This window comes from Canis lupus, chromosome 10, assembly GCF_011100685.1.
Source record: "Canis lupus familiaris isolate Mischka breed German Shepherd chromosome 10, alternate assembly UU_Cfam_GSD_1.0, whole genome shotgun sequence".
Lineage (NCBI taxonomy): Eukaryota > Metazoa > Chordata > Mammalia > Carnivora > Canidae > Canis > Canis lupus.
Window position 1 is genome coordinate 14,451,203 of NC_049231.1, and position 15,169 is coordinate 14,466,371.

Sequence of the window (15,169 nt, forward strand, 5' to 3'; positions counted from 1 at the left end):
AGTATTTTGCGTCAGATCCCTCAATTTCAGTAAAAGTTAAGAATTGCTTTTACTGTAATTTCAGTGCTTCCATTCTTTTGACAAAATTCAAGGACTGCATTAAAGTGAGGAGAGCCTATTTCACATTGCTGCTAATATTTAAATATATCATTAGCTCAATGGATTGTTTTTTTTTAAATAATAAATTTATTTTTTATTGGTGTTCAATTTGCCAGCATACAGAATAACACCCAGTGCTCAATGGATTGTTGATTTTGAAATGCCATATTTTTTTACTAAAGAGGGTTCGGTGTCTGTCAGATTCAACAATGCTGGGCTTACATAACAATTTTGCATTAAATGTGCTTTATTCACAGGAAATGCATAAATGTTAGGTGCTTCTTCCCCGCTCCCCCCAGCGAAATCTACATACATTTGCATATATGTGTGTGCGTGGGTGTCATTGTCGACATTCCTCAGTTTCCTTGCTTTGCTACAAAAATAATCATCTAAAATATTGACTAGAAGGCAAATTACTTGAATCAATAGAAAATAAAGGGTAGATGTCCACCATTGTAATTGTATTTTATCCTTATTTTCTGTATTTGAAATACTGAGGGGAATAAAATTAGAGCATTTAGCATGCCCATAATGCTGCTGACATTTTAAAGTAGGTACATTTAGAAAATATTTTAATTGTATTTCTAATTGTAATTATTAGCATGGAGACATTTGAAACTGACATGGTCTTTATTTCCCCTCACCCCCATTTAGGAATATATTTTAAAGCAAGTCGCAACAACGTACATCAAGCTGGGATGGCCAAAAAACAACTTTAATGGATCTCTTGTTCAAGCATCCTACCAACATGAGTACTGTCTTATTTTCTTACTCGCCTCTTTTCCCCCAGAGCTGCACGACAACATATGACAGGGTCCATTGCGTCTTTGGCAGCATGAAATAATCTTTCTTTCATTCTGCATCTTTCATTTCCCTTTGCTGGGAGGCCTGCTGATGGGTAGCAAGCACAGTTTCCACTACCTGGTACTGAGAACAAAAGCATGTACTAGCTATGCTTTAGTGTAAGATCTGCCTTTATTGGTAAAAGTGAGATTTGAATCCATGCCCTCCACCGTATTACTATTTCCAGAGAAGACGTGTAGTACGTGTAATTTCTCTGCTGCCTAACCATCTCTTCCTCAGCCAAATAGGATTTCTGTGTCTGAAAATTACCTTTGTGTTGATTATTTACTTATCTACTATTGATATAATGAGTTATCCTTCCTTCTCAGATACTAACACTGTTTTTCCTTTCGATGGCACCTAGAGAACTACGTAGAGAAGTTATAATGCTGGCGTGCAGTTTTGGCAACAAGCACTGTCACCAGCAGGCATCAACACTTATTTCAGATTGGATTTCCAGCAACAGGAACAGGTAAATTGAACCGAATCCTGTATTTCTGATATGATTTAGTACCGTTTTCAGATTCTCAGTTGATGAGTTGCATTTTTTAAATGGAGAAAAGCAAGACAAGAAAACACACTGCAAAACTGTGTTTCGGGTTCGTAGCTTACAAGGCAACAACGTAAAAGCCACAATACAATTACCTTTGGGAGACTTTGTGGAGTTTTAGACTTTCTTAATCTAGGTCCTTATTCTTCATACATAAGGTGTCAGCTTATTTTGAATTTGGATAGCTTTGCTCTTCCATAAGAATAAAATAATTTTATGTGGGTCACGTTCTAAGGTTCTTTATAAAGGTTGTGGTATTTATTCATAAAACAACTGCAAGCGTATGATATAAGTAAAGTGGTATAACATATGTTGATATTAAAAACCAAAAGCTAGAAAGGTTATAGAAAAGATCTTTCCTCTTTTAGTGACCCTTGACAGAGACCTTAAACTTGTATCTTATCTTGGAATTTCACAATACAGGATTTTAATACATAATGTGATGTCAAAATTGTTTAGTAGAATTACGTTTGATAAAAAATATTATACTAAATGTCACTTGCTAATGTTAATGCAAAGGCTATTAAACATAAAAAAATTGAAGATCATGATCTTTTCGCTATGATTTTTTTAGACCTTCTTACGCGTCTTTGTATTTCCAAGGACTTTATGTTCTGTTTATTATACTCTGGGCCATTTCTCATCACTCCTCCCAAGTCTTTGGCCCCTGCATTAAGGAGGGTCTTATTAGAAGGGTGAGGAGCCAGGGGACTGTTTATTGACATGATTCTACTCCACATGCCGTCATGGGCTTGTCCCCGAGCTGAGTGGCTGGGATGACCCCATGGGAACAGAGAAGGAGACTTGTTCTAGGTGAATGTAGAGAACCACAGAGGGTGTAATATCTTTAAGGAACAAGTTGCTTTTTGTCTTGTCAAAAGTTACATAGGTTTAACTGTAGTATCTAAGTGACTCCAGAGCGCATTCAGGACAGCTATCCTGCTTCACAAATCTGCGAGAGAAATCCTTGTCCTTGCATTACTAAGTAATTTGTCGTACTGTGTCACTTTCTTTACCATTATCCTGTGTGCTCTTTAAAGTGAACTGTTTCTGGTCTTATCCTGAGCTAAGGAAGAAAATATATTATCACTATCATGTCTCAGTAGATCCATCACGTACGCCAAGACAGTGATTACATCTGTCCCCCGTCTTCCCTAGAAATAAAGTCTGGGGAATAAATTCTCATTTATTGACTTTTATCAATGATTATCCTTTTTTTTTTTTTTTTTTTTTTTTGCTAAGTCTTCTGAAACATATTGAATCAAACTGGAAAATGCTCTAATAAAAACTTTATGTTCCTTTTCTCCTACCACCTTCTTCAATTCTATCACATATATTTAGGTGACGAACACATAAACATTTGTCTAAATTCAATACACTCAAAATTGTATTAGGAAACATAATCATAGGTACCTATGAGAAGAAAAGGTGAAATATATTATTTGAAGATGGTTGTCTCTGTGTTTCCCCATTTTGCTTTTTATTTGATTAGTCTTTTGTTTCATTTTGCTACAGACACATGCCTTTTCTCAGACCTGATAGTTGCCTTTATTTATTTATTTATTTATTTATTTATTTATTTATTTATTTATTTATTTATAGTTGCTTTTAAACCCATAAAAATATAGCTATTGGGGAAACGCTATTTTTTAAATAATTCGTTCATTGAACAAAATTTTGCAGAGCAATTCTCAATGCCAGCTGGTGACCAGAAAGCACAGAGAAGAGGGAGAGCTCAAAACTAGTAGAGAGAACAGCTCTATAACAAATAGCTGTTGCTTGAAGTAGGAGCTAAGCACAAGATCAAGAAGGGAGGGCTTACTGCCTGGGAGGAATCGCATTCACCCTCCTAAGGGGTGAGCGGGATCCTGTTGGATGGACAAGGGCAGATGGGAAGTAGGGGCAGGTGCATGAAGCCCTAAGGTGGGTGGATGAGGCTTCCAGGAAGGGAGGCACATGGACTGCTGGTTACTTTAATGTGTGTAGTAAATTTTGATTTGTGATTTTGAACAATCCATCACTTTCAAAATTCCCTTACAAATGAAAGTTCACATAGGAGGTGTCAGCTCATTTCTGTTTTGATAACTCTGCCATTGGTTGATGGCAAAATAACTAAATTTGTGTGTAATACTTTAAGGTTCTTTTATTATTTCTCATCATTTTTATATTCTCCTGCTTTCCTTTCTTCTATGAGTGGGCAAGTAAACTTGCTAAGTGGAACTAAAGCTGTGTTTACTAAGATTTGCTCAACCAACCATATGACATGTCCCTGCATATACAAGTGACCTCCCGCGGTGAGGGTACAGGGTACTCACTGAGCTACCTGTGTGTGAAGAGCAGAGATTTAACCTTATTTTTTTCAAAGACAGCTTAATAATAAAACAATAGTGTGATCCTTTCATTGATGCTCCACTTAAGTTTCCTAAATTGAGTCAAGGAAGGGGAGGGGAGAGTTTCTTTATACATGTGTCTGAAGCAACACACCAGTCAGTTATGTTTGCTTGTTTTTGTTTAACAGGAACCTTAAAAATCATCCTTTATAAAAGCTTCCAAAGCTAATGCAATAGGATAGTGTTTTGGGAGATGATGTATATTTATGCTAATAAGTCTAAAGGACAGTGAGTCATGGAAGTATCAGGGATTGCAGATCTGGGATGCTAGGCTACTTTACAGTTGGGGTGATGGGTCCAGTCAGCGAAAATAGGAATGGATTTAGGAAAATAGAATGGATGTGAAAGTTGGTGTAGGGAGGTTGCCCCCGGGTGGTTCAGTGGGTTAAGCATCTGCCTTCAGCTCAGGTCATGATCCCAGATCCTGGGATCCAGCCGCACTTGTGGGCTCTCTGCTCAGTGAGGAGTCTCTTCTTCCTCTCCTTCAGCTCCAACCCACTTGGGCTCTTTCTCTCTCTCTCTCTCAAATAAATAATAAATAAATAAGCCTTTAAAAATTCTAAAAAATAGAAAGTTGGTGTAGGGAAAGGTAGTAGAACCAAAACGTGCATTGAAAAGTTAGAGATGGTGGCAGCAGAGAGGAAAAAAAAAATCGAGGATTACAGTGGATGATAAATTGAATGAGTCGACATTCTGATCCCCGTTAATATATTCAAATGCTACAGCGTGTTGAATTGTAATGGTGATGTCATGCATAAAAACAGACGAGCTCCATTCAGGTCTCGTTAGGCTGTGATTTGGGAACTGAGTTCAGCAGAACACCACATCTCAGAAAAGAGACAAATTGCCAAGCATTCAGTAGAGAACAATACAAATGATAAAAAGATCTTGAAAACACGATCTGTGAGAGGAGGTTGTGAGACCTGAAAATTTCACTCTAAAAAAAAAAAAAAAAGACACAGAGAAGATGATAGCCTTTTGTATGTGTGAAAAAAACATAACAAAGGGGACAGAAATTGGCTTCTTTCACTGATTGGTACAAATAAACAAGAAATAATTGGCATAAGCTTCACTGAGTAAAATATAGCGATTATTACTGTAGGTGAATTATTATTTGAAAATTTCTGTATTAAAACACTATTGAAATTGTACTGTTAACTATACGGAGATCACAATATGGTTAGATGGGGTTTTTTTAAAAATAGACACTTTAATCTGAAATTAGATGTGTGTTCCACAGTAACACAACCTCTTAATTTTGTGATAATTTAATTAATTTTGTGTATTATTTCTCAAATAATGTTAAAAAGTGCAATTTAAAGCCTTAAGCTAATACAGAACAAAGATTTAAAGTATTTAATTTTTAAAAGTATTCAACAGATATTGATATCCGTTCCCCAATATATTGGTAACTGGTATCATCACTCTACTTAAAAAATATCTCAAAACAGTGAAGTACCTTCTATATTCTGGGATATCACAAGTGTATATTGAAATGAAATGAATTTGAAATTTATTTTGAAAAAAAAAAAGAAAAGAAATGAATTCGAAATTCATTTTGAAAATGGAAAAATCAAGCCCATTCCATAGAATAATCATAAGTAGAGGAGCATCTCTGGAGCTTTGCAACATACGTAATACATAAACTTCACTACTCACACCATCCATTATCATGTTATTGGTATTATTGTCTTTAATGATGGTGATTACAATGAAAAATATATTTATTTATTATGTGGTTAGTACATTTCAGGCATTGGACTAACTGCTTTTTGTGCATGATCTCATCATTTTTATTTCATTTTTGTAGAAGACAAGTCCAGAACTCACAAAGGTCATGTAACTTGCCAAGACTATATGACAATAGGCATGAATCTGGGATCCCACTCCCAGACTGCCTGCCTCCTAACCCTAAACCCACGTGACTCCGCAGTGGTATATCAAAGTACCATATATCAGTGATCTATGTTTGTTAAAAAATGATTGAATAAAGGAAGAAAGAAAAAAAATACACCCAACAGAATTCGAGTTCTCTCTGCAATGAGTATAAGCAAGTTTTATGCAGGTTGTGCTCACAACCTAAGCCTGGGGTTCTTGACTCTGCTCGTGTACAAGAGTCATGGGGAGGACCTGAGAAAGAGTTTGCTGGACCCCACCCCAGAGTTCTGATTGAGTAGGTTGAATGGGGCCCAAGAATCTGCATTCATGACAAGTTCCCGTGTGATGCTGCTGCTGCTCTGGGGACCACACTTCGGGGACTACTGATGTAGGGAAAGCCTACTGTCTTCAAAACCAAAGACACCCGTGATCAGATGACAGCTGCACACTACATGAGCTGAGGGAAATCCCTTGGTTTCATCGAATGAAAAATGGCCGTAATGTTACCAACCAAACAAGTCATGAAAATGGTACAGAAGAATGCCTGTTTATTATTTGGGATTTTATAGGAAAGCAAAAAACACTAATCATTTTTGGAGTTGCCTTCTGCTTGTTTTGACCATATAGTTGGGTGGTGTGAGCTTTAAACATGGGAAGTAGGAAGAAGTATACAACAGAGCAGTACAGGGCATGAGCATGCCTTCAATGGCACATCTTCTCTGTAAGTTTGGGGGTGATAAGCATGCCACCTGCAACCTAAAATATAAAACAAAATATCGCCCTAGAGATTCCCAAATAGGGGCATGGGGACGTTTGCCCTTCTTCTCCTGCTTGAAGAAATACTGGCTGGCTTGGCCTCTAGGTAAAGGGAGGTAAATTGGCCTCCCTCCCCTTCATCCACTGCCCATGTCCCTCCAGCAGCCATAGCTCATTGCATCTCATGGGTAAAGGACCCCAGTTTGGCAACTTTCCTTTGTGTCTCTCTCTGCCCATCAGTGTTTGCTTTTCTTGTGTGAGAACACAAAGGACGGATGGACAAAAGGCTCTTTTTGCTACAGTCTGTGCAGCTGGTTCAGAAACCTCGTGTTTCCTTCCCTTAAAAACATAGATCCTCACTTAGTGTCCATGTTTTCAAGCTATTATGGTCCCTCCCCCCCCTGCTCTTTGCATGGCTTCTCATATTCTTCTACGAGCTGCCCTACTGTATACACTAGCCAGGCCTGCCGCTTCAGCGCTCAGTGACCAGCAGATGCAGTTTGCAGACAGGTGAACCCGGCAGGGGGTCTGTATGCAGAGATGGGAAGGACAGGGCTGCCCAACCTCCGGGGGCTCGGGTGAGGAATTAGGTTCGCTCCTAGTTTGTCAGTAGACAGCTGTGGCTTTAGACCACTCAGTGTTCACTCCAAGGCTCAACCCTGTTTCTTTTTTTATTTTATTTTTTTAAGATTGATTTATTCATGAGAGACACAGAGAGAAAGAAAGAAAGAGAGAGAGAGAGAGAGAGAGAGGCAGAGACCCAGGCAGAGGGAGAAGCAGGCTCCGTGCAAGGAGCCTGATGCAGGACTCGATCCTGGGACCCCAGGGTCATGCCCTGGGCTGAAGGCAGATGCCCAACCACTGAGCCCCCTGGGCACCCCGGGTTGACCCTGTTCCTAAAACAAGGGCATTGCCCCCCAAATCTCCAGTGCTTGCATTAGGTGTCCCAGTCCCAAATCTCATACTCTCTGTCCATGAACACACGGATCATACGATCTGCTCACGATTTGTCCACTTTGGGTTGTGACCATTGCCAGATGGGTTATTGGATCACAGTTTAAAGGCTGTTTCACTCAATCACATCTCCGTGAGTCTGTGTGCAGCAGCCGGTGCGGGGCTGCCCAGATCGGGGTGAAGGCCCTTCGCCCACGAAGCTCACCCCATTACTGAGCACGTTGAGGAGAGGTGGCTCGGAGCCCGATGCACCCCAAGGCCTGTGGCTGAGGCGGAGAGAGGGTGGAGGAAAGAAGGGCCAGCTTCAAAGAAACACATGCCTGGACATGAAATGCAGGGAGGCCCTGGTGGCCTGGTGGCCTGGGGATCTGACGGGGTCAGAGGCCAGGGCCCCCAGCACCCAGAGGAGTGCTGCAGGTGTGGAGGGCATCGCTCTCTGGACAAGGGGCAGTGGGGCACTTCGTGGTCGCTGAGATGGAAAGGGCCAGAAGGGAGGGCTCAGTGGTGATTCCCTACAATGATCCAATGGAGCTTGGACATCTATACGTACGACCTGCCAACGACAACATGTTTAAGTCTCCCTCCCAAACTCCCCATTGTGCATGTAATTAATCGCAAGGGTTCACCTTGTGGTGTACCATGTATGGACATTCTTTCTAACAAAATTCTCTCAAACCCCTAAATGTACCCAATGGAAGCGAAACACCCTGTCGACTCTATTCCCACCACTTGCCATTTAAAAATATGATTTATGTTCTTCATAGTCACACATTTTATATTATTCTTTTCTTCTCCCCCAAATTATATTCTAATATGATATATCTTGCTGGGGAATCCCTTTCAGATCGCCCATCATACTCTTCTGCAGTAGGAAATTTGGACACATAACACCTACAGACACATACACACATCGTTTTTTCATGTCATAAAATCCGGCATTAATTTTTTTTTTTTTCAAAATTGAGTTTTCATTGCGATGGTTACTTGTATGTTATTGATCAACATAAATACATGGCCAAATCTGATAAGTAATTTCCAAACATAAAAATTATTATATATAAACGTTAAAATTGAGATTGACTTTTTTTTTCAATCAATTCCTGTCTGCATAGACGAATATTGCTCACTACTAGAATGAGAAATATTTCACCATCAGTTTTATTTGATTCTGATCTTAAAGTCCTGAGAAACTTTATCCATAGAAATAAATAGATAGGAATGGAAGGTGTTTTGTTATAACAGTGTAACACAGGGCTTTGTCTTTCCAAGTGTCATGCCAAAAATAACAGTAATCTATCACCAAAATTTTTAAATTATCACCTGACAACTTGATTAGGCCCCTCTTCAATTTTGATGGAAGCAAAGAAATTTTTTTAAAGAATTGAAAACTCATTTTCTAGATATCCACACCGATATTAAGAGTTTTTATTTGATATTGCAGTACTGTGTGCGCTCAGAAGACGGGAGATGAATGAATGAGAAATGTACCTTCCTCCGGGAAAGTGAGGGAAAGTGGGAGAAGGGTTTTTGTGAGAAGGAAGTATCCATATGAAAGTCTAGAATGTGGACCTTGATTTCTGTGAAACTACCCATATCCTTAGATATTGTCCAAGAGGTCTCTCCTTACCGCCATACCCCATAGGAACACCCATGTCTGGGGGTAAGGAAGGCCGTGACCTAGGATGTGGGTAGAAATGGACAGAATGAGAGAGAGATTAGATTGTCTAGGGAGAGAATACAACCTACGGAGAGGGTTCAAGGTGAAGAGTTGAGAAATCCCGATATCGAATAGCTGTGTACAATCCAGACATGGGTGTGGTCCCTGAAGCCTAACGTTTACAGTGAATTCTGGAAATTGTTTTACTTTCTGCCAATTTTCATAGTTTTAAATTTATGATTAATCCTTTTCCCTATAAACACAAAATAATTTTATCTCCTTGAAAATAGAGGTCTACCTATAGATATAAATAGGTAAACACAGTGAATAGTCTAAAATATGTCTGGAATTTATTCTTATAAATATATCCCCACAAATCTGCACAATTCTTCATTTTACTGTAACCTTTTTTCTCCTTAAAAAATCCCACTCTTTGCAATCTGTGTTGCCTTATGGGATAGGCAGTCTATGTCTTAGTTGCAAAATGGTTTTTATTTATGAATTTAACTCAGAGCGTTATTTTTCTACATTAACCAAACCTGCTCTTACGAGTCAAGTTCTGCGTCTCTTTAATTCCTACTGACACCTGGCATAGACACTGTTCTTTTTTTTTTTTTTTCTTAATCAGAATAGCAGAAATCATTTCATTTTTAATTTTTAAGAGCTTAGGAAGGATGCTGTAAAAGGTACTTATGTTTTCAGTAGACTTTGTTAAATAGCTTAAAACTGATTGGCCTGTACTTCTAGTTGTTCACATTTTTGCTTCTACATGATGTAATGTAGCATCATGGACTATCATTTGTTTGCCTTGTTTTCCACTGTCCATACTTGGGGCCCTGTTGCTGGAGAACGTCACCCAAATTCTACCCTGAACATTCTTCACAGTAGACCCACTGAGGTGAGGGGGGAAAAGAGAGTGAGTTATCTACTTGGGTGTTTGTAATGCTGATTTTTAAAGAAGTTCCTTTCAGCTGGTCTCTCCCAGTGCAAAGTGTGAGCACACAAATATCTCACCTTTGGCATAAACGTGGAAAATAAACCTTAAGGGGTAGTCTCTTGCCTTCTGTCATCTTTCAGCCCGAGCAGTTGTGTTGCTCAGTAGTTACTGTTCTGCATTGTTACCTGTGTAAACATAGCACCGAGACCTGGGGGTTGCTCGCAGAACTACTTACAGCAGAACGTGTGGCATGGGAACCTCTAGAATCATTGACAATTACCATCAAAACCATCTCCTCATTAACATCTTATCTACGTATACTTGTGGGTCTTCAAAGCTAAAACACATTTATTATGCTGTTTCCTTCCCTCGTGACAGATGCGGGGTTACGGGGTGACGTTCATCAGTTCACCTTTGGATAATGGGATATCTGGTTAATAGTCAACAGTCGACTTGGTTCTTAGCTTTCAGCTTTATTTCTACAATATAGTAGTATTGCCTGTTTCTTCCATGGTAATAGATCGACTTAATCTAATCAATATTAACTCAGACTCTTACAGTACTTGATTCACGCACCACATAAATCTTGAGCCTCTGCTGCTCCTCGGGCATTGTAGTAAGAGACACCCGGGATCCAAGGACACAGTTTCTGCCCTCTTGGAGCTTATGGTCTGCTGGGGTAGACTGAGACCAATCGGGCGTCATACAGCCCCTTAGATGGTGACGGTACTCAGAAGCCAACAGGAAAATTTTTAAGAAAAGGACAAATTGTCCAGTCAGTGAGATTGACGTTCCTGCAGAGTGACAGCCGACCTGAGGCCTACGGGAAAAATACACATCCGTCAGGCACAGGGAGAAAGGAGATGTTGCCCAAAAGAACTGCGTAAAGAATGGCCTTCTTCCGCAAGGCCATTTCTCAGGATGAAAGTCTTGGTACTTCCCAGGAGCGTAACTATTGGTGCAGACTCTGTACTGACCCAAGGACATCCTCTGGAAGCCTTGCGATTTTTTTTTTTCAGTTAATCATGTTTGTTCTGTTTTTATTTGCTGAGAAGAGCAAAAATCCCAGTTAATTGATTATGTGCCTTCATCAAAGCTTTAGGGAACCTGTCTTCTAAAATCAGAGTATAGTCACCAAACGAAAGTATTTTGCAAAAGCTACGTAGAAGCAAAGTGATCTGTGAGATGTCGTAGGCGTGCTTGCTGTCTGAATCAACCCAGTTGTGAATTCCTTTGTCAAACTAGAATTTGCCACCATAACCAGTGACCCTCCGTGATTTACCATTTGGGACACAGAGGTCATCTAGTGAGGTTACTCCAGGAGTGGCTACACCTATGTACAAGATAGGGCTTCATTGTCCCTCTTTCCTAACCTTCTCTGGAATCCCACTGAGATGCCCCTTTCCCTTGCCATTTGGAGAATTCAAAACATGCTAGCTTAGTTCAGTCCATCATGGAATAAATATTTGACTAAATGACCTACTTGAGGGACTAACTCATCTGGATGTTTTTTTTTTTTTTTTTTTTTTTTTTTTTTTTTAATTTACTTCGTGGTGTAGCAGGGACTTTCATTGCCTCAAGAGCTAATGTAACATCAGTAAATGCAGATTTCTATATATTTCCATGTAGTCATATTTGGTTTCTAATCTAAATACACTAATGATTTTATATTCTAATTTAAAACACCAAAATAATTCTGCAATTGTTTTCTTTTTTCCTGACATTTTAGTTTTTTTTTTAATTATATTACAGTCATGCATAGAGGTAAATAGTCAATAGTATTTTTTAAAGGTATTTTAATTTTTATAGAAACATTTTGCAGGTGACTTAATTTAACTGTTTTACTTTTCAGTATGATTGGTTTTCCCCCCATTTCTCCCAATAGTAATTTTCTTATTATGCTAGTATTGTTTGCCTGACATTATATCAACTTCAGGGATAACACTATTGAACTTTTGTGGCATCTATCAGAAGATATGCTTATTGATTAGTTATAGAATAGCTCTATTTTAACCTCCTGACTGTCACAGTACAAGTGCTAAGTGAATATGGATTTCCATGGGCAACTAACTCCGGGAGTAGTGTTGATTAAGTCTCAGTAGTGATCACTATTATTTACTAAGCCAGAGCTGGAGCATCAACAAAAATATTTGCAGCTTCCAAAACATTTTTACTTATTCTCAGAGAGTAGAATATACTAATGGATTCAGATTCAGGTTTATTAAAACTGCTATCAACCACTATAAAGACAAAATTTGCTCCGCATTTTCCAAAAATAGTATATACACTGAGATGATTCCTTTAGCCACATTAACAACACTTCCTTCTGGTTTACTTTTTCCCTCCTTGTGATTAAGAGTTAGGACTGATTCTATACATATCATTCATTCTATCTCAAAACGAAAATGACAATAGTTCACGTTAGTCTTTCTAATGGTAGTGTGGTAATGTTTGTTTAATACTGTGATAGTGTTGTTGGAAAACGCTCTCTGTAAGCACCAAATATTGTTTTGTGATATATAGATATATCTTAAAACATCTAAAAGTGAGGAAGAGCTTTGATGACTTGTAATTTCATGGCAATAACCGGAAAGATAAAAGCACATGCAGACACTGTCAGCGGCTGAATAGTGGCCTCTTGCAGGTGTCATTAAATGAAGGATTTTATTGAGACCTATGAGACCTATGAGACCCCATGGATTTAAGGTAAGCCCTTAATCCAATGATGATTATACTCATAAGAGACAGAAAAGAAGGCATAGAGAGACACACAGGGAAACTGGCGTGAAGATAGAGGTAGAAATGAAAGTAAAAAAAATTAAAAATAGATAAAAATAAAAATAAAAATAAATAAATAAATAAATAAATAAATAAATAAATAAATAAATAAATATTTTAAAAAAGAAATGGAAGTAATGGGTTGGCAAACTGAGGAATGCCAAGGATGGCTGGAGGCATGGGTTCCTCGTATTCAAAACTTCGTTTATGATCAATATTTTGCCCTGTTTTCCCTTCTTTGATGGAACATCAAGGAATGCTACAGGGAGCAAGTTAAACTCTGAACCTTCACGAGCCTCTTCCTGCCCTTAGGGATGTTCAGCAAGAATGAGATACTAAGAAGGCAGGTCTCATTCCTCATGAAATTCTGACAAAACTACTGTCATCAGTCTTCATAAAATTATTTCTGTAAATGTGTAAAGAAAAAAAGTGGTCAGTGGTAGGAAAACTGAAGAATTACGTAGAGATACCTCTAAAATTCACAGCAGAGAGAACCCATCCTCATGTTTCAGGATCCCTTCTAAATATTTTTGAAAGATTCCCTCCTTTTTTTTTTCATGACTTGAGATTAGTTTAATCATTAAAAAATAAAATAGAAAAAAAATTCATGTGACTTCTATTTTATTTTCATAGAGACATAAACGTTGCTTATTTTGTTCTGCCGTAGGGAGTTCAGGCATCCAACGTATATTCTTCATACGCATCTGTGCTAAAGCTGGAACCTGCCAATCACTTGTCCACATGAATATATACATTTCAATTATTTCAGAAAATCATAAAAATGGCATTCGACTTTTTAAAGATAGGTGTTTTTCTTAGATTTTTCATCTGCCAATGCAAAATATGCCTCTTGCCTTATTTTGTGACTTTGTCATCCACCCTTGCCATTCCCCTTTCCTCCAGAACTCAGACTGTTGAGGTTCCCCCCCCCCAATAATTTTTATTTTACCTTATATAACAGGAATAGATTCTTTTTCACTATTTTCAATTATCTAATTAAATCCATCCTTATTACTGAAAACACACACACACATACACACACATGAAATTTACCATGGATTTCACTGCTTTTTCACAGGACGGTCAAAGTAAAATCTTAGAACCTCTAGGATTTGATTTGCATAGGAATCCTTCTCTATTTTTTAAAAAGTACAGCATTTTTTGTATAGTGAATCTACCAATTAAATTTCTGAAAACCTGCAGAATTACCCGTTGGTTAGTATGTACACACACACGCACACACATGCACACCCAAAGTGAAATAAAATCTATTTTTAGTTAGAGACCTTTCCTAGTAAGGAAAAATACATTCCTTATTGCCTACCCATGACAGCTTAGTGGTTATGCCTAAAAAATTAACTAAATTGCCATAGTTGATTCCTCCCAGGCTGGAGAAACAGCCTTGTTAACCTCAGTGACCTTGACAGTGCATTAGAAATGAAAGTAAACCACATTTGCACAGGCCCTCACATTTCTAGATGGAGTATTTTGATGGATACAATAAATCTGTATAATTTTCAACCTTTCCATGAAGAATACAAAAGACAATGAATGTTGCTATAAATTATTCCTGGGCAATAGGAGTTATTTGTCAAGGTGGAGCCCAATGTCATCCAGTGGGGTTTTTATAAACACTCAGGCCTGGGTCATGATTTGAATGAGAACAGAGCTTATGAGTTGCTGATGTTACTAATGTGTCATTCCCGTCATTATCCTGTATCTTCATAGTTAATGTACTGATTCCTGATGGTTGTGATTCAGACGCCACCTTATATGTAAATTTACACTTCCTGTCCCAGTAGGCATATAGGTTCACAGTACTAGGACCAGAGCAGAATGAAAGAAACTTAAATATCACAGATCAAGACAGATTCGTTGATGGGGCACCCGGGTGGCTCAGCTGTTGAGTGTCTCCCTTGGGCCCAGGGCGTGACCCCAGGGTCCCGGGATCAAGTCCCGTGTCAGGCTCCCTGCATGGAGCCTGCTTCTCCCTCTGCCTGTGTCTCTGCCTCTCTCTCTCTCTCTATCTCTCTCTCTCTCTCTCTGTCTCATGAATAAATAAATAAAATCTTAAAAAAAAAAAAAAAGATTCGTTGAGAAGCCAAGGATAATGGACACCCAGTAATCAGGAAACAATTAATCTCGTCTTTAACACAGGCATCTACAAATAGGGCAATTTATCAGCCATTTCACAATTTCTACTACAACTGTATACCTCTTAAGTTTTAAATGATGCCATGCTTTTAGGACTATTTATACTAGCAGCCTGCTGCTCACTGTTTCAGAGTGAGTCATCAGAGATATCTTAATTTTTCTACTTTTGTTAT

At 38.5% G+C, this 15,169-nt stretch overlaps 1 protein-coding gene across 1 annotated transcript in view; it reads left to right on the forward strand.

Moving 5' to 3' along the window:
- TRHDE (thyrotropin releasing hormone degrading enzyme) overlaps positions 1-15,169 on the forward strand; it is a 371,687-nt gene that overhangs the window by 334,884 nt on the left and 21,634 nt on the right. Inside the window, 2 exon segments of the mRNA XM_038550024.1 lie at positions 754-851; positions 1,307-1,414. Of these exon segments, the coding sequence (XP_038405952.1) occupies positions 754-851; positions 1,307-1,414 (206 nt within the window).